General features: G+C 40.1%; 2 protein-coding genes across 10 annotated transcripts in view; one reads left to right on the forward strand and one right to left on the reverse strand.

Moving 5' to 3' along the window:
- Positions 1-403: 403 nt before the first annotated feature.
- On the forward strand, positions 404-11,346 carry LOC306704023 (uncharacterized protein; the record flags this gene model as incomplete). Its single annotated transcript, XM_079170234.1, has 6 exons — positions 404-3,082; positions 3,692-3,793; positions 7,433-7,489; positions 9,208-9,300; positions 10,830-11,015; positions 11,174-11,346. The coding sequence occupies 6 exons, from the start codon at positions 404-406 to the stop codon at positions 11,333-11,335; spliced, it is 3,279 nt and encodes a 1,092-aa protein (XP_079026360.1). The 3' UTR covers positions 11,336-11,346.
- Positions 11,347-14,081: 2,735 nt separating this feature from the next.
- Positions 14,082-19,860, reverse strand: part of obsl1b (obscurin like cytoskeletal adaptor 1b) — a 32,626-nt gene continuing 26,847 nt past the window's right edge. For 7 of the 9 annotated variants that reach the window (XM_079170883.1, XM_079170884.1, XM_079170885.1 and 4 more), the window contains 6 exons: positions 19,549-19,702; positions 18,865-19,050; positions 18,520-18,624; positions 17,982-18,248; positions 16,578-16,850; positions 14,082-14,224 (listed from right to left, as the gene is read on the reverse strand). In XM_079170883.1, the coding sequence (XP_079027009.1) occupies positions 14,214-14,224; positions 16,578-16,850; positions 17,982-18,248; positions 18,520-18,624; positions 18,865-19,050; positions 19,549-19,702 (996 nt within the window). In that variant the 3' untranslated portion in view covers positions 14,082-14,213. The remainder of the gene's footprint in view (positions 14,225-16,577; positions 16,851-17,981; positions 18,249-18,519; positions 18,625-18,864; positions 19,051-19,548; positions 19,703-19,860) is intronic. The other 2 variants (XM_079170881.1, XM_079170880.1) reach the window with 2 other exon arrangements.

The raw sequence follows: 19,860 nt of genomic DNA on the forward strand, positions 1-19,860 counted from the left end.
AGCCTCTTTATTGAGATTTGATATTCCAGAAGTTATTTGTCACGTCTTTCCAAGTACCCAAAAATAAATTGCTTGGTCTCTAGCAAAGAGGGGGGGGGGGGCCGAGTCAAGTGCTATGCTCGGTTTTGGTTGTGACAAACTGTCATATCAACACGCATGCTGCTCCTATTGCTGTTACTCTCCCTCTGGTCTCACTGACTCCCCCCCCCCCCCCCCCCCCCCACCCCCACCCCCACCCCCACCCCCACCCCCACCCCCACCAGCTGTGTGCATATCCACTCTGAATGGGCCCTCCAGTTACCTGCCAGTCATTTGGACTCTGACTCTGCATGATCCGGATCCAATGCGTGGAGTAAAAAAACTTTGAACAAACAGAATCCAGACTGAGGAATCCTTTTTCCTGATGCATTTGGAAAACTCCGAGCAGAGTAAAGTCTCCGGGGAAGACGAGCCGTCTACTGAGGCCATGCTTGCTGAACAACGCCAGGTTCCCAGTTTAACAGAAGCTGTGGATTTAACCAGCCCTTCAAAGGGAGGTGCCGAACTTGGCATGCAAGTCCTTGTGGAATATACAGAGCAGACTGTTGTCAGCAGGGACATGGACCCTTCTATTCTTTGTCTGGATCTTTGCAACATGACTAGAGACGAGACTAAATCTTGCACATATTGCAATGGACACTGTGAGAGCTTCGAGCAGTACCCAGAAAGTGACGGATTTTTTCAATCCCACCAGATGCTCGATCAGTGCGAGACTTCGGGGTTAAGCCAAGCATTTGACGAATGTGCTCAACACTGTGTGTGCTTCAAACCTTGCAATTCTTCTGAGCACTGCGCTAATCATAGCGTAGCCTCCAAATGTAGTTCTTGCTGTGAACGCTGTGCGGGACACCTCCGGTTATTTCAGCAATGTAAGCCCTCCAATCAACAGTTTGAGTCTTTTGACTTTAAGCCAGCTTTAGTGGCGGTGAACTGTGACAGTTTCGGGCAGTGTGAAATGTCTGATTTCATGCCTAGATGCACGGACCACCTTGGGTTACTGCAACAGTACGAACCCTCCGATCAGCGGTACGAGTGCTCTGACTCTGAGCCAGACACATCAACAGAGGACTCTGAGCAACGTGGTTTCACGCCGAACATCTCCGACTCGGTGGACTTATTGGACTGTGGCACAGAACTTTGTGAGTATGATGAATGCACCAATGATGACGGTGACGAGAGCTGTCCATCTGAAGGAGAGGACGAGCAAAATGATACCGAGCCTGTTGATGGCGAGTCCTGCGTATTATCAGAGGACGTGAATTCCTCACATTTCGACCGACCCATTCGCGTCTGTTTTGAAGATGTTCCCTTGGCAAGTGAATGCTGTGAGACGCACCAGCTCGCTGAGGAAAACTCGACGCAAGCCTCCGCGTTGAACATGTCCACTGATGATTGTGAAATGGGTGGAACGGGTTACTCTGACACGAGCCAAGAGTATGACGAAGAGCAGTGTTCTGACAAAACCTCTGAGTTTGGGACTGAAGAAGACGGTTCCTCAGATTGCTCTTCTGTTGAAACCAAATCCTTTAAGACTTGTCCTGATGGCAGCATTCCTTCAGACCACTGCTCTGATTCATCCGGGGAATCCGAGAAAGGAGCTCAGGAGGATTCAGGTGATGAGCAGACGCAGTGGGAATCTTTTGAAGATGACGAAGAAATACTGCAAAGCAATATCAACGCAAGTGATGAGGGTGAAACGCCCACCGTCGATGCTGTTGTCGAGGATTTTTTTGATCTATTCGACAGCGGCGACTATTATGGACACGCGTTTGCACAAAAGCAACGTTACATCTCCTGCTTCGACGGGGGAGATATCCATGACCGCCTGCACCTTGAAGAAGTTCAATCCGAGGCACAGACACTTGAATTTGAAGAAATTAATGTTCAGGAAACCGATACGTGTTCCAACGCTCTGGAAGAAGCGTGTGAAGATGCTTATGAGGAAGATGCTTATGAGGAAGATGCTTATGAGGAAGATGCTTATGAGGAAGATGCTTATGAGGAAGATGCTTATGAGGAAGATGCTTATGAGGAAGATGCTTATGAGGAAGATGCTTACGAGGAAGATACTTACGAGGAAGATGCAAGTCAGAGAGGTGATGCCTCTTTTAGGTCTTGTAAGTCGGAGGAACAACCTGAAGACTGGATTGTAGAATCAAGTCTAGCAGGGGATGAAGTTGAAAAAAATGAATCCGAATTGCAGACAGAGGAAGACGAGGACCCTGTGTTTGACGGCCATGTTTCTGAAGTCGGTAATGAAGAAGCTGAGGTGTGCCTGTCCTCTGGTAATGAGGAAAGTATGAGTGCGCCATTTGTTGAGGACATCTCTGTTGAAGGGAATGCTTATGAAGATGAAGCCTTTGCCGCTCAGCATTATGCATCTCTTGGGGGCAATACCTCTACCGTTAGTCATTTGCAGACAACTGTCCCTGAGCCTGAAGACAGAGCATTTAACGCATGTTCCGAACTGGAGCCGTATTGGTCACTTGTAGATCGTGAGGAAAATGGAGAGACGTGTGAGTCAGGTGTTGAGGAGTACTATGCATATCAGATAAAAAGCACCCAGTCATCTGCTGAACAAGCCCTGAATGGATTTATTATGGATCAGATAATCCAAGGGGAGGCTTCAAGGAATGAAGGAGAAGATGCTCTTTCGTCCCTGAAAGAAACCGAGTTACAAGCAGACGGGATCTGTCCAGAGGAGTGCAAAGCAGTCCGATTTGGAATTACTGAAGTTATCAAACTGAGTGATAATTTATCCGACTGCTCCGTTGTGGAAAAAACAACTGAAGAACTAGCTCCCGAATCAGACGATGACAGTGGATTCAGTGAAACGTCAAGAAGAAGAAATCCTACTTTAGATATTATTCACAGTGTTGTCTCACAACTCACAAAAACTGAGGGAAGGGACGTACCAACGCTGGTCAGAAGGACCGAGGGAAACGAGCTCTCCGAAGAAGGCACGGATTCAGAAGAAGAGCAGAGTGACGATGAATCCTCGGAGCCTTGCGAATGCGAGTACTGCGTCCCACCAATCGAGGAGGTATATAATAAGTCTTTGCACTTTAAATGTGAAGTATTCGAGTAGATGAAATTTGGTTTTTCAGAACTGTGAAGGCAACCTTTTAAATTTACGCCCACAATCGAGGCAAATCTGTCGTCGATACTGTCGGTCTATTTTTAAATCATCAAGACTGTACGGCCACCTGTGGCGGTGAGTAAGTTACAGGAGATCTCGGCTTGGCAGCCAGTGTCAAACACCATTATCCTCACGTGGCAGTTCACTCTGCACAGACAAACACGCGCATCAGTGTTACAGGCAGCCTGTTCGGTCATGCCAGCTTGTTTTTAGCATCCGAATAACAAACACCGATCTCTGACCACCCGCTGAAGGACGAGCCACGGTATGGTGATATTTACATGCTCCATCAGTGTGGCAGCAGCTGTAGCATCCAACATTTCCTGTAACCCCTCACACAAACATCACAACACAATTCAGTCTCTTAAGTGACAAGAAACACACAATGAGCTGTAAGTCCTACTCGACAAATTGAGATGGTAATTTCTTGTAGCTGCTGCTCAGATTGTGGGCTTGAAAGCTAAAAGAAGCTTTTTAATTGGGGTTAGATCTTCACACTCTGTTTGTCTTCAGGTACCAGCAAAGCCGCTGCTCCCACGGCTGAAATCGAATGATGCAGGGAAGATCTGTGTGGTCATTGATTTGGATGAAACACTAGTGCATAGTTCATTTAAGGTAAGTTGGGCCGTGTGACCTACTTTCCCTCACATGTATACTGCATTGTTGTACTCTAGAGGGGTCTTGATCTGGAGACCGGTCTCAAGACCACTTTATGAAGGTCTCAGACTAAGAGGACTTTATTTTAAGACCAGTCGAGACCACAACTGTGGGGATATCAATAAATTGGTTGTGCATCGTCTGATTTATTTATTTTTTTAAATACTGTGATTGGATATAAAATTCCCTGCTTCAAATTTAATGACTCATTTCTAAATTGGGTAGTGTTAGGTGGAGGTCAAAATATGGTAAATGACTGTATAAAGATGGTTAAAGTAGTAATTTCCGCTCCTTAGTATTTATTTGGAAAACTATATATATAATTATAATGTATTTCTCCAAGGAAAATTGGGATTCCTTGTCATACACGCAGATAATTACCATACATTGTGAAAGCCCATTTTTACAGAGTTTTTTTTTTTTACAGAGTTTATTACTACATGCAGTGTTCATTGGCACAGTGCTGGTTTGAGCAAGTTGGGCATCGTTTCCACTCCATTTCAATTTGGTAGACAAAACGGTACCTGTTGCGTATTTCTTTGACGGGAGCAGTAACTTCCTGGAGTTTTTGGGGTCACCGCGTGTTAACCAGCGGAGACTCCAGGATGTTGGTCCTCTATCAAGAAATAATCCAGCATTTAATCCCCAATAAAACCATTAATTCATTTTCTGTTCTGAATAAATAAGCGCGCTTTGATGTTTTAATGAGTCATCTAACAGAACCAGGCTAGCTGTTTCCCCTGTCTTTGTCTAAGGCTAACGACTGCTGGCTACTGCTTCATAGTACAAATATGCAAGTGGTATTTATATTTTCATACAACTATTGAACAATTCCTTTTAAGTATTATTTACCGAGGTGTTGAGATGTTTGCAGTATACAAGCATGTCTGCAACCAATTCAATTCAATGGGCTTTATTGGCCTATTACATGATCACTGTGTCAGTCACAGTTTTTGCACTCATCATTCTAAGCGTCCAGTAGTTTATGCACTGGACTCACTTTAACCATATCTGACTAAATCTGTGAAATCTAGTGAGTAACATGATTTGTGAAGGGGTTGCTGTCTTTTTAATTAATGTTAATCTGCTGGCAGTTTGACTGCTGCCATCCAAATGCCATTTAGCTCCACTTTATTGAGGTGATGGGTGTCTTGACAGCGAACATTTCAAGACTATTGGGCAATTGCATCAAATTTGCTCATTTAGAGAAGATACAGTCACTTGAACATCTTCATAGCAAATATTTTATGTTTTATTGAAATCTTAAAGAATAACTCTCTTCCATCTAACTTAGTTAAGTCTTCTTCCACTTAATGGCTTCTATAACCTTTTTTTAAGATACTTTTGGCCTTGTAATTACTGAAAGGTCATTACGTCTTCAAAAATAGCAAGGAGCCTCTCATTGAGTGTCTGTTAGACTTCCATGTTGACTGTCAAAGCAAACAATCTACTTGCCAAGGCCGAAATAGCTATAGGATTTGCACTACATCATGTTGCATACTTTTAGGAGGCACATGACTTATTTTTATAAGCGAGCTCATGTGCCACCTAAACATTAACCGTTTATTTTATGGGTGCTCTGGTTTCACCATGCAGAAGCCACCTGGACCCTAAAATCCAAGTGAGATGTAAAGAAAAGTATTTAAAATCACATTTGCATGGCATGAAAAAGGAGATGTTGAGTTGTTAACTGTAATGAGCCATTTGTTCTGAATACTGTAGTTAAGACAAAAATAAAGACTTGCAGACGCAATACTTACTTGAGCCATTTTTATATAAATGCTGTAATGTATATAATAAAAAAACTACAATACACCTCTTTAATTAAATAGAATCTCTGCAAGACAATGTTAATCAGTGTTAATATACTGCGAGTGAGGATGCTTTGAAATGACAAATTGAGTTTTGCAATTAACTGTCTTTCTTCGTATCAGTTTGATTCCTTTTAAGGTAGCGTTGGGTGAACAAAGTGGTCAAGGCTCCTGTGTCATGACAAATTATGTAATGAATGCCATGTGGTGTTTAGTCCTTCTCAGGTCACACACCGTCCCTAAAGGATGTCACTAGATATCGCTACTAGCTATGTGTAAACAGGGTCAGACTCCGTGAACTCCATGTCGCACACAAGGTGGATAATAAAAGTCATTATTACTCTGACACACATACTAAAAATAGGGTTAGGTAACACAGTTTTGGAGTAGGTTGTAATTTAAAGGCAGAGGAAAGCCAGTGTGCTGTCTGACTCATTTTCTTTAAAAAAAAACATTTAGAATATGAAATATTTAATTTGATATTAAATAGAAAACTGGATGAAAGTGGTGGTTAAGTGTTAACCATTAAGTCATTCAGACTTATTCAAACCCTGCTTGGTTGTGTAACAGGTCAGTCTGACCACCACAAAGGGGATCCAGTAGACTTCTTACATACAAAGCCGGTCACGTTACCAATTAAACCATGTGTCACCAGATGGTCACTTTATACCATATATTATAACTACCATACAGAAATGTATCCACAAAATAATTCCTAAACATACACTTTTTAAATTCGGTCTCATTTACCAGTTTTTTTTTTCAAGATGATAAAGAATCATAACCTCTTATATTTTAGTTCTGCTTTTTATGGGTTGGCTGAAAGGATATTGTGTAATAGAAGAATTTAGATTCATGAGTGATTTCAAATAAAATGTTCCGTTTCAAACCTTTGGTTAGAGAGACACTAATTATGCAACTCATTGACGGGTATATGACACATCACTGGATTAACGGACATTTGTGGTAGCCTTTAAATATTTAGATGGTAGATACATATTTGAAGTATGGTGTAGAGTAGTTGGAGAAAGGAGGATTTAGAAATGCTTTTTTAAAATTACATTTTTAATTTTTGGTAAATATAATAAAACATTATTTGTCCTGAGATGAGTGGCGACGACAGTTGATTAAAAGAGAGTGGTTGCGGAGCTAGCTCAGGCACACATTACACACTCACTACACACTAGCAGCTCACTGAACAGATGGAGAACTCATCCAGCAAGGCAAAGAGAGCTACACATTCCTGTCTGACAAAAAAAAAAAATTGATTACCTAATTATTCAAATGCAAAACATTTAAACCAGCGAGTGCAGGACAGAGCATACACCAGCATGCAACATTTGGGGAAAATGCTGTGCATTAATTCTAAATGCATTCTTCACGATTGATATATATGTCCTGTCTAACTTGCATTACCTCATAGTATAATTTCGGCCCTGCCGTAATGCCTTATATAGAACATGCTTGTGGTGATACTAACATTTGAGAAGCATATTTCAGATGTGAGAACCGCCTGAATAAACCAGATATTTTATGACCCTTATCACTTTCTGTAGCACCCACATTTCAATGATGACAGTGACAAGGGTCATGCTATTTTCAGTATTGTGTGTGACTTAAAAGACGCTGAGGTGGCGTCTTTGTGTCTGTTTGACACATCCTTTCAGATTGGTTGCCATCACTCGCATCTCTATGGAAAAAAAAAAAGTTGATTTCCTTTGGAGATTAAATAATAAATACTCTTTTTTTTGTGTGTTTTTAACAACTCTGCTTTTGTCTTCAACAGCCAGTGAACAATGCTGATTTTATCATTCCAGTGGAAATTGATGGAACCCTTCACCAGGTAGGCACTTTATATGCTGACGTGCTCATTTGATCTTGGTCGTCTTCTCGTGTTGCTTCAGTCACATCACCACAACGTTGACGCATGAAGCAGCCATCATTGGAAGTTTCTACAAGCTTGATGGGTTTCCTGCTAAAAGCCCCAAAGATTTGTGTCAAACTTTGTGAAAGCAGGATTGATACAAAGCACCGTTTATGTGTTCTGACCATTGCTGCACTGCACATCACACCGGCAACCAAACAAAATTGTGCAAGACACCATCTGACCTGAACAGCAGGATGATTTATGAACTCTTAGAGCCTTCAAATACAAAAGTAAGGGAGTAAAATTCAGAACTCCTCCATGGTTTGCACTGGAAACGCTATGCTAGCCGCCTGACAGTGCTGGAGCCCGCTCTGTTGACGGCTCCAAGCAGCAGGTGGCTATTTACGTGGCCTGACGAAATGAGCAAACCCTGGCAGGCTTCTCAGAAATCACTGGCCATCAATCTCGTACTGTGGCGCATATTACGTCCCGCTCATCGGTGCTGGGGAATGGCACTGGCTATTCCCTGCAGGCGTTCAATGTTGTGCTGAGCCTCCCAGAAGACAAGAGGAGCTTTGTTTGGCCTGGGTCTGTTTCAAGTAATCCAGGATAGGCTTGTTAAAGTGGGGAAAGCCTGTTCGGGATGACTTGGTTCAGAAACGAGGCCGCCAGCATCGTAGCAGAAGACGTTTTAGAGAGCTGTTGGGGTGGTTACACGAGATGTTCTTGGATTTAGATATTACAGCTTTGTGTTTTGCGGTTTTTGGTGTCGTTTTAGCAACATAGAATTAACAGCATACAAAAGAAAATAATGTTAACGGTAGCAAAGATTAGTGCTCGCAGTGGGTGAAGGGGCGTCCACACCGAGATCAATAACTATGATAATAAATGTCATTATAACCCTCATCCTACCAACCTATTGTATTTAACTTATAAGGACTACCGACCACAATAATTAATTACCGTAAGAATCAACCACAATAGCCAAATGTTACCTTATGTCTTCCCAAAACATTATTATTTATGTAATTAATGCCATCTGAAGGAAAAACAAACTTATTATTTTGGGAAAAGTCACAGTTAATATGCATATTGTGTAAAACAGATGGAGCACATGAGGAAATCTGTGTCTGCTTCATCTGAGTCTGTGTCATACTTTAAATTAGGACCCATGGCAAACATTTTATCTATTTATTCTATTGCATCTATTACAACTACATAGGCTGCAATTGGGTGCTTTTGACTGGGGCCCCTCAGTACCCCAATAGATTGGTATTTATATTATTTAAAAAGCACTTAACGCAGAAAGAGAAAACAATGATATGAAGTCATGAGGAACAATGTTTATAAAGAACAAGGACATCTAGGATGCCATCTTTCTTTCCCTGCGCAACGTACAAGAGTAACATGTTCTCATTAATCAGTGTCATTATAGTCGTTGGACGGCTCTGAACAACATCAAATGTGAAACAATCCTTGTCATCCAATAAGATCTCTTGATAATGAAAGTTTTAATAAACTACCATGTGTAAATATATGTCTTCAGAATATCTGGACACACAGGTCAGAAGTAGGATTACCATTTCACCCTCATGTGTAGTTTGTCTTCCTTGTATAAGTGCCCTTAAAAAGTAAAGCATGTGGGGCAACAGCTGTTGATTTCATACTCCTATGCCTTTCATATCTCGCCCCAGGTGTATGTGTTAAAGAGACCCCACGTCGACGAATTCCTCAAAAGGATGGGAGAATTGTTCGAGTGCGTCTTGTTCACCGCAAGCTTATCCAAGGTGAGAACGTTCTCCGTATTCTGTTCAGTTTATGCTTACAAATGTGACTCATTATATACTGACTCATTATATACTGACTCATTATACAGTGTTGTTGACGTGTCATTTCTGTGTTTGAATTGTAACCTTTCACATACACCCTCGCACCTCGCTCATTTATTTATGATCCCTGTCAGGCGATTGCACGGACATTGCAACCTCTCACATTTACTTCAAACTGCGTTCGCCTCAACTTAACTTTGTGAAACATTTGGTCGGTCGTGGCTCAGTGACTCCTTCACACTTGATTAATTACGTTGTTGCCATGTCTGTCGACAGCACGTACAGCTGCCACCTTTCATATTATGAAAACGTCCTCGCTTACATGTTGCAGATGGCACTTCTCTGTACCTGACATGAAGGTTCTGTGCATTTAAATTGAACTTGATGTAGGTTGGTTGTGGGTCTGTGTAAGCTGTAATGTTCGAGTTTACTCGGCTTACTATAAGACAACAAACAAAGATGGCGACAAAGTTGAGCATTTAGCAGCTAAAAAAAACAGATATTTCTCTCAGGAGTTGGTGGAGACTAATAGCAGAGCTGCCTGATAAACACGACTTAAATTGTTGCTGATGTTGCTGTGTGTCTGCTGGTGTAAATAGGGAAGTGTTTGCTAATATTGTTTGCGAGGGTAAAAAGGAGCTGTTTGCTAAAACCTTCGTCTGGTGTAGATAGGGAACTAGTTTTGCTGGTATTGATAGGGACGTGCTTATACAGTTTGCTGGTGTGAATAGGGAACTAATTGCCGATACTATCTACAAGTGTAAATAGGGAACTAGTTAATACTGTTTGCTGGTGTAAATAGGGAACTAGTTAATACTGTTTGCTGGTGTAAATAGGGAACTATTTGTTAATACTGTCTGCTGGTGTAAATAGGGAACTATTTCCTAAAACTGTTTGCTGGTGTAAATAGGGAACTAGTTAATACTGTTTGCTGGTGTAAATAGGGAACTAGTTAATACTGTTTGCTGGTGTAAATAGGGAACTATTTCCTAAAACTGTTTGCTGGTGTAAATAGGGAACTAGTTAATACTGTTTGCTGGTGTAAATAGGGAACTAGTTAATACTGTTTGCTGGTGTAAATAGGGAACTATTTCCTAAAACTGTCTGCTGGTGTAAATAGGGAACTATTTCCTAAAACTGTTTGCTGGTGTAAATAGGGAACTAGTTAATACTGTTTGCTGGTGTAAATAGGGAACTATTTCCTAAAACTGTTTGCTGGTGTAAATAGGGAACTATTTGTTAATACTGTTGTCTAGTATGAATATAGGAGACTGTTTACAAATAAAATGTTGGGCCTGTGAGGAAATCCTACAGCATGCGTTACATTTTACTTCAGTTGTCCGTGTTTATTTTATGTGGTTATTTTCTCCCATTCACAGTCTACATGTTTTACTCACTTTAGTCTAGTATTTCTCATAAGTCATGTAAAGTACAATTCAAATGACCATACTCGTACATAATCCCCTGGTTGTCTCCTGCTACTATAGTACGCGGATCCTGTGTCGGACCTGTTGGACAAATGGGGGGCTTTCCAGAGCCGTCTATTCCGGGAGTCGTGTGTCTTCCACAAAGGGAACTACGTTAAGGACTTGAGCCGTTTAGGAAGAGACCTCAACAAGGTCATCATCATTGATAACTCCCCAGCTTCCTACGTCTTCCATCCCGAAAACGCAGTACGTCATTGATGTTTCTTTCTCTGCAAAACACAACATGCATTTATATTGTTCTCTAAAATCTACAATATTAATACAACAATTGGATACTACTAAGTACTGTGGGGTATTGAAAAGGTCTTCTAATTCCACCGTATCTTGCTTCATCAAACCTCCAGGTTCCTGTAGCGTCCTGGTTTGACGACATGTCCGACACCGAGCTCCTCGATCTTATCCCCTTCTTTGAGAGACTAAGCAAAGTGGACGACATCTATGACTTCCTGCAGCAGCAGCAGCAGCAGCAGCAGCAGCAGCAGCAGCAGCAGAGGACTTCAAGTTAACAGAGGCAGGACACTAGGTTGAAAACAATCACCAGCAGCTGCCGTCACGGGGCCACGGAGGCCGGTGGGCCACAGGCTCCACACTGCTTCCATTTACAAGGACCACACTGCAAAAAAAGAAATCTGGTGTTCCTACAGTCTATTGCATAACAAAAGGTGAAAAGCAATCTTCCAGCAGGGTTTGGTATTTCAGCATTGAAAGTTATCCAATCCAAATATGTTTTTCTTTTCTTCTTTGTAATGCTAGATAAGGACTGAACATCAGATTCAATTACTTCTGCAGTGCAGCTAGTGTATTGTTGTTGTTGTTGTTGTTGTTGTCCATGTGACAGCAGTGACCCGTGTAAGTGTGCTGTAAACAGAGGTTGTTGTTCAGTCATTTTCATTTCAGAATAGGATTATATGTGATAATGCTTAATTTAACAAGTTATTGAAGACTGATCCTTAAAACCCATTAACTTTTTTTTTGCCTAAAATGGGCAAATGTATGTGTAGTAAAAGACAATCATTAACATAAGAAAATATTGGTTTAATTATATCAATAACATGTTTTTGCACATTTCACTAAGGAACAGACATTTTTGATGTGCACCTCCTGTATGTCTTTGGAAAGCTTCGAACAAATGCAGTGTGTGTGTGGTAGGAATTTGGGTCCAAAAAGACACCATACACTTTAGCATTTGCATTTTTAGATTGAAAAGAAACTGGAACAGTAATCGTGGGAATCCTCTGCCATTGATTGTAGTCTTTAATCACTACATTACAGATGACTGATGAGGTTTAATCACTAATGTTCTATTGTGTAATAACCCTTTTTAGTATGTTTTCTTACACCCAGTTTAGTTACAAAACACCCGAATCTTGTTATTCATTAGTTGACCTCATACCATTATTTAAAAAAAGAGCTTTTGGACTGTTCTGGATTAACACTAAGAAAACCGGTCAACTGCATACTGATTGGACCTTTCACAGACTCACCACTGAGGAAAGAATGGTGAGATTGATTTTGTACATACAGTATATCAGGATTTTAGGTTGTTTTGAGTTGGTTTTAATGCTATTTTACCTGACGTTACTTTATTTTTTTTTTAAAGTTTATTAGGAGCTTTTAGTTGAATTGGCTACCACAGTGTGCGGCCCATCAATAATGCAATCTTGTACACGTGTGCAGGAGGAGGCTGTAACCTGCTACGTCAACCAAAAGAAGTTTGACATTTGATTTGAAAGCACACTTTGATCACTAAACATTTTATTCGTGGAAAACCACAATGGAGTCATCGTGGTGCCGTATCGAGCTGTATATACAGTTTCATTGAGGTAACTTGTGCCAGACGATGCTGGAGCCCTGATTTACTTAAACTCAGTCTGGAGTGAGTGTGTGTGTGTGTGTGTGTGTGTGTGTGTGTGTGTTTGTATGTGTGTGACTGTGTCAGTGTGAGTTTAATATTGGGGAAAAAAAGATACTTTGACAATAAGTGAAAAACCATAACCTGTCTTTTAATTACGTTTTCACTTTTTTTTACTGTATGTAACAAGAGTATTAACGTTTTGACTCAAGTAAAGAAAACGGCTCAAACAAGTGAGGTTTTAAATTGCTGCTGATTGTAAAAAAAAAAGACAACTAGAGCTGTTTTTACCGTGCGTCAATAAAGCATGTTTTATTGAAACAGGTCATATTTTACGACAGTACTTTTTTTTTTTTTCACATACCTTAACGCTCAGCACAACATGGCAGAGGTGGAAACAAGTCAATGAAAAAAAATGGAATATGGAACAGATTTCATATGAAAACGACTATCATTCTCCATTAAGTTCAAGCACAATACACACTCGACAATACAACTAGCATGCCCTGATTATCAATCAAGGTGATCAAGTAATTTCTTAACCTTTTTCTTTCCTAAATTACCTGATTTTTGGCCCAATGTATTTACATTACAAGCCCCTTGCTGCAAGACAGAATTACCTTTCATTCAAACTTTTCATCAAAACGTAAAAAAAAGAAATTCTATACATTTGACAACCGATGAAAAGGTGTGAATTGTTAAATGTAATGAATCGTTGCTTGGATGATCCATTCTGAAATCTAAAATTTGATATGGAGACATGGCTGTAGTGGACTGTTTATGTGGTCACACTGAAAACAGACTACAAATCGGAACCACTGTCACAACCGCTGCACAAAACCATGCTCCGATATATGGGGAAATTCAAATGTGTGCAAATCAGATTATATTACGTAATAACTAGCACAATTGTACATGTAGACTGCAAGTTATAGGTTATGGTTAAAGATATGTGTAAAAGCAGCAAACTGGAGTTCTAGAAAGGACCAAAATGGCAAATATCTTATGGACATATAAAAGACTCACAAAGATGATCATACCTTTTAAGAGATTCTGTTTTTGCTCTCCATTAGTATTTGAAGCAAATGTCTCTTTACGTGTATTGTGGGTTGACTTTCCGTTCTCGTATCTTTCTAACCATGTACTTGTAGTTCTTTCCGATTGTTTCTTTAGTTTTCAAATAAGATATTCATTGGCATAAACACACATATGGAGTTTAAACCTCCATAACATGGTAACAGTCAGACCAGTTACACACAGGACATTATTTACATCCAAACTGCAATTTGCATCATGATAAAGTAACTGTTTGAAATGTACTCGCACACTGACTATGACCACCTTAATATATATAATGAAAGAAAATCCACTCCCTGAATTAACTGCATGAAAATCCATCACAACCCTGTTTAAACCACGTTTATAGACATACTGTTTGTCAATACATAAGCAATGTCAATGTTACAACTTAAAAGCATCAATATGATAAATCCATCCATGTCAATTAGGTGAGGACAGATAGAAGACGTCACTCATGGATCACCTGTGAAATTCGAACAGAGAAAAAAATTAGGCCGAGAACCAGAGAGCATCGGTCAAGTTTGACCTGATTCTGTCTGCGTGTAAACCCGTCTCAGGTAACATGTCTATTACGCAATAGCTAGTTTTTATTAAACATGTATATAAAAGCTTGTTGCAAATAGCTTAAACTTTTCAATTAAAACTGCACTTTTCTTACTCTACACCAGTGGTTCCAAAGCCTTTTAGGCATGTGATCCTTTAAAACCCTTGTTACTTAGTTATGGACCTGAGCTGGGAGTAGTTTGACCAAAGAGTGATTTTTCCCCCTCAGAATGTTTCATTTGAAGGATTATTAAAGGCTTAAAGAGCTAAAATTATCCAGTATTTGACCAGGTAAAATAAAACAATGGAAGAAAACTCCTAAATAATGATTTTGTGCAGCAAAAATATCCATTTTTATTTCTTGCTACCCTTAATAATCTTGAGACCACTTGGAAACCCGCAGGTTGGGAACCACTGAGACGCTTAATTAAACTTTAAACCTCCAACCTGAGGATTTTTCTTGCCATCCGGAAATAGTTTGGATTAGAAATAGAAGACCAAACCAACAAATTATAAACCCCACGATATACGTCAACATCATATGGCCTTATTACTTACCTCAGGTAAAAGTAGCCATACTACTGTGTACAAATACTCTGAAACACCTATAATTATATATCATCGTTGTATTTGTTAATCAAATTCTATATTATTAATCTGAATCAGAAAGGTGTAAGGAAGTAGGAAGATAAAGTAGAAGTACTTAACTACAAGTTTCCCAGTACAGTGGTTACTTTCCTCCTCTGCTTAATGAATTGTTTGTGATCCATATTCATTTCCTTTGACTTCCTCAGCTGAGTGTGACTCCTGGTCATGCTGCAGTTTAAAGCTCAATGCATTCACGAAAGGTTCACAAACTGCGCCAGACGATTGAACATAATACTCTTTTATTTAAAGCCAACTAAACAACTAAAAATAGTTTGCTCTCTCATTTAAATGACTTGAGATGTGTATGCGCACCATATTGCCTGACCTACATGCCTGCAGATTGAGTAGTATCATAAACACTCAATATTATTTACAGAATTTAGCGCTCTAGGGAGCCAAACATTTGCTGTATTTATTGCTGCGTAGGCAGTGCCAAGTCAGGCAACACACAAACACGCCATCCTGACAATTCAGGGTCAGTCGGATGGATTTATGTTCCTTTGATGTTCTTTGATGTTTTTCTGTGGTGCTTCTAATGCAAATATGGCTTTTTAGTTGAATATGTTTATGAGTAAAAACCATTACAGCATTCTTGTACTTCTACTTTTTGCATCGAGTCACTACATTCACTACTGTGATGTTTCTTTAGTTATACGAGCAAACTCAAAACATTGACATTACCGCCATCTAGTGGTTGCTTTTATGAATGACATCACTGAGTTTCAATGTTTCAGCAGTTGGTCAGTTGGTGAGTGTGACCCGATGCCGGAAGTACAAGTACAGACGTATTGGAATCAAAATATACGGACAGTGTGAAAAGTAAAAGTATTTATATTCCGGAATTGCCCCTTTCAGAATGAAATTAATTATTATTACTGATGCATTAATGTTGAAGATGGACAGTGGGGATACTTTTTACCACTTTACATACTTTATCTGCTGCGTACGCTTCCTCCCAGGGATCGAGAAGGTTTAATCATCTATAATACATAATCATTTATTTGTTGTGATATTTTGTATCATTGATCTGAATCTGCAAAGTAACTTTAGTTATCAAATAAATGTAATGGAGTAAAAGAGTTTTGGAGAAGTGGAGAAGAAGTATAAAGTAGCAGAAAATGCAAATACTCAAGTGAAGTAAATGTACTTCAATATTGTACTTAAGTACAGTACTTAAATACATGTATTAAGTCACTTTCAACCAATGGCGTTATCACAGATGGCAGTAAGGAGCCGGATTCCTCCAGCTAATACAATGGCATGTCCAAGGACACAAACTATATTATTGGATATGAAAAAAATTAGGATGCCATCAACTTTATATTGTGTGCTGCATTATAATCTGTCATATGAAAGAGATTATTTAGAAATATTTGTGTATGATTTGAAATTTTGTTGCACAGATGCATCCAAACAAGTGTGATAACATGGAACTGTTCATCCATGAAGGAGTCTACACTACAGTCTCATATACATAAATCCATACCTTTTGACTGTTACTGGCAATGTAAATTTAGTTGAAATGTAATTGCATTTCAAAATTAATTTCGTGTAAACTGCCCTCCCCCCAAAAAACAACAACAAAAAACACAAAATGCCTTCGAACGGCGACTTCTTTCACTTACTCCGTACCCGAAGCTGGGCTCTGCTTTCCGCTTTCCCACCAGAGGTGAACTCCACCTCTCCGCTCATGTCCGGGGAGGTTTGTCTGAGGGTCAGCCTGTGCACCGTGCCCATCTTCTCCAGCAGTACCCGAGAGCTCGGCTGTAAGGGCTCCCCCTTCAGACTCCACACGGGAGCTTTGAGGACCGGCACCGAGACCTCGCATTCAAAGCAGGCTTCTTCGGGGGCCACGACCTCCACGTCCCTCAGCTCTCTGACCATCAACAGTGACTGGGCTGAGTGAGTGCAAACAGAGGGGGGGGGGGAGTAGTCACCGAACAACACATATTCATTAGAGCAGAGTTAGTATTTGATTCTGGTGAGTCTTTCAGTCAGTCTTTGTCCTATTACTGAAAGCTTTTTTCTTAATTTCGTGTACGAAGTGATGAGCGGTAGATCGTTCCCCCGTAACCCCTGAACCAGAGTCTGTTTTTGCTTTCTCCCTTTATTTCTGAGCTCATGGTTTACTCATTAATATATGTCTCAGCCGTGCATATAGAGGCATTTTAGACTGGCTATATTAGCTAAAAGCACAGGTGTTACTAATGACATTAACGATGTCTCTGCATGCACAACACCAAAGCAGCCTTATATCTATTAGTCACATGTTTTAATTTTCCTACATGTCAAAATGTCCACGTTAGAAAATAGAGGCCTGTTGTTATTTTTGTCTATTGTCAGGTTTGATTGCTCAGAAATGTCATCACGCTTTTTGACTAAAGTGAATGACTGTGACTCAGTTTGTGCCGACTGTAACTGATGTTAATTCAAGTTGAACACAACAGCCACCTTTAAACTCTTTAAGGGTTCTTTGATTACTAAATAAATATTTAAAAAAAGCTACTGCAAATGGACATCTTAAATTAAAACAAGGCAAGCGTGAAAGGAAAACAGCCTTGTGAAAGAAATGGGGGGTAAATACAGTGTCCCATTACAAGTGGAGCACATTCATGTGTTGGCTTTGCTTTGACAGTAGATGGAGCTCTAACGGTTCTGTGTGAGACGTTACACTCCCATGCACTTTGAAACACTCTTTGAGGGTGTTGTGCAGACGATGTTCCATTGCTGTGGGGCTATGATCATTTAAATCTTGGCATTTTTAAGTACTACAAATACTTAGTATAGGATTATTAACACCACACCCATACTAATAACAACAGCAGTTGTACTGTATCAACACATACGATCCCGCTAGCAAATAGCCTTGTAAAGCTGTATTTCTGACGGGTTTTCAAAGTAAGATTACATATGTTCTGCTCTGGATTATATTGTACAATGAACTTGCAATTAAAAAGAAAAAAAACACATTTGAAAAGGTTTGGCTGCAAAATTCTTCAGTGCTTGAAATTGATGATAACCTCCCTTACCCTCCACTGTCAGTTTGGCGGAGCAAGAGTACTCCCCGACCTGCACGCTGTACGTGCCCTCGTCGTCCAGCACCACCTGCTGGAGGATCAGTTTGCGATAGCAGCCTTCGCTGCAGATCTCAAAGCGCTCGGAGGGCAGGATGACGCTGCTGCCTTTGTACCAGCGGATGCTGCATCTGGGGTTGGACACGGTGCAGTCGAGGAGCACGCGGCTCTTCTCGAGGGCGGTCGTGTCCTGCAGGGGTTTCACGATGTTCACAGGAAGCTCTGAAACGGACAAAGTGCAGTTAACGTTCCCAAAATAAACTCTTGACTTTACAGAAGACTAATATCATTTCCACACAACAATATGAGCTCATACAAATCAACACACACACAAACTCATAGCTCATAGGTGCTTCTTGGAGTTGGGTCTCCAAACATTTGTGCTCTATAAGTCAAACCGAAAAAATTGATAAATATTTAATAGAAGTAACTTTATGCACGCTTTATACATACTTCTTTTTGGAGCACTTAGAAACAAATACATTCATTATACCTTCCACCTCCAGGTAAGCGACAGATTCAATATGTCTGGAGACAAACTTGATCTCTCCAGAGTCCTCTGCCTTCACATTGCACATGAGGAGAAAATGTTTGGTCCCTGAAATAAGCATAAAATTGTCAGGATAAATAATAAGCGAAATGATGGTCGGCTCAATTGTATTGGCCCCAAAACAAATATGCGATTCCAGAAGTTATTTACAGATTTACAAATGCCTCCTTTTTAGGTGTTCTAGTACATTTTCTTATTGAGTATCTCTTTTACAGTCAATAAGCGCAACATCATCAGCAGAGTTGTGCAGGAATTATGAATTTGCGCGTTCGGGATTATGAAGCCGACCTTCCTGCCGGATCTTGATGGTGCTGGTGGGTTGTATCCTCTCCCCGTTTTTGTACCATTCTCCTGGCATGTCCTCCACGGAGAGCTCACAAACAAACACCGCGTTCTGGTCTTCATGGATGTCCAAGCCCTTCGGGCCCTGCAGGATCAGCAGCTCACGCTCTGATAGAATCAACGAGAATACCGCTGAGAATAAACATAAAGGGGTATTTAGGACTGAAATGGGCACCTCTTAACAGTATCAAAGTTTAAAAAAAACAAACAAGCAAAGAGAAAAATATGACATCCACAATAATCACTAAGCTTCTTTTTCGTAAGAAGACGAAGCAGGAAGGAACAATACCAATACAACTGATACGTTCATTAATAGGAATACGAGAGAAAAAGTTAAACCTGAATGAGCAAAGTTAAAAGGTTTGTGAGGGAATGAAGAAAGCAATTGTGTCATTTGTAAGTAACTGACAACCCATGAAGTAAGCCACATTACTGACAAAGCTCATAACATTGCTACAGTGTGTGTCAAGTCTGGTGGTTTGTCGAAGGCCTTCATTGTTTTAGTACTTTAACACAATGTACATCTTTTTTTAATGTAGTTCTGTTGAGAAATATTACACATCTTCTGCCGACCACTGTGAAACTAAAGGTCCTTGTTTGTAGTTGATCGTGTTTTACAGCAGACTTTACCGTAGACCTCCACAGTGCATCTTGTAGTAACATCTCCAGCATCGCAGGTGTAAATGCCAGAATCACTGACATTACATTTCGGGATCTGGAGAAACCGTTTCCTTCCCATTGCATAAATGCGCAAGTCCTTGCCTGGCTTCACCTCGACCCCATTCTGAAAAAAAACCAAACAACTCTGATATTATTATTAATCATCATCAAACCACTGAAACTGTGTCTGATGCATTCTTATTGAATGAAATATGTTTAAAAATATATATTTTTTAAATGTAATTGTTATATATATATTGATAAACAAAAAGTTAAACAAAT

This window comes from Pholis gunnellus (assembly GCF_910591455.1).
Source record: "Pholis gunnellus genome assembly, chromosome: 12".
Lineage (NCBI taxonomy): Eukaryota > Metazoa > Chordata > Actinopteri > Perciformes > Pholidae > Pholis > Pholis gunnellus.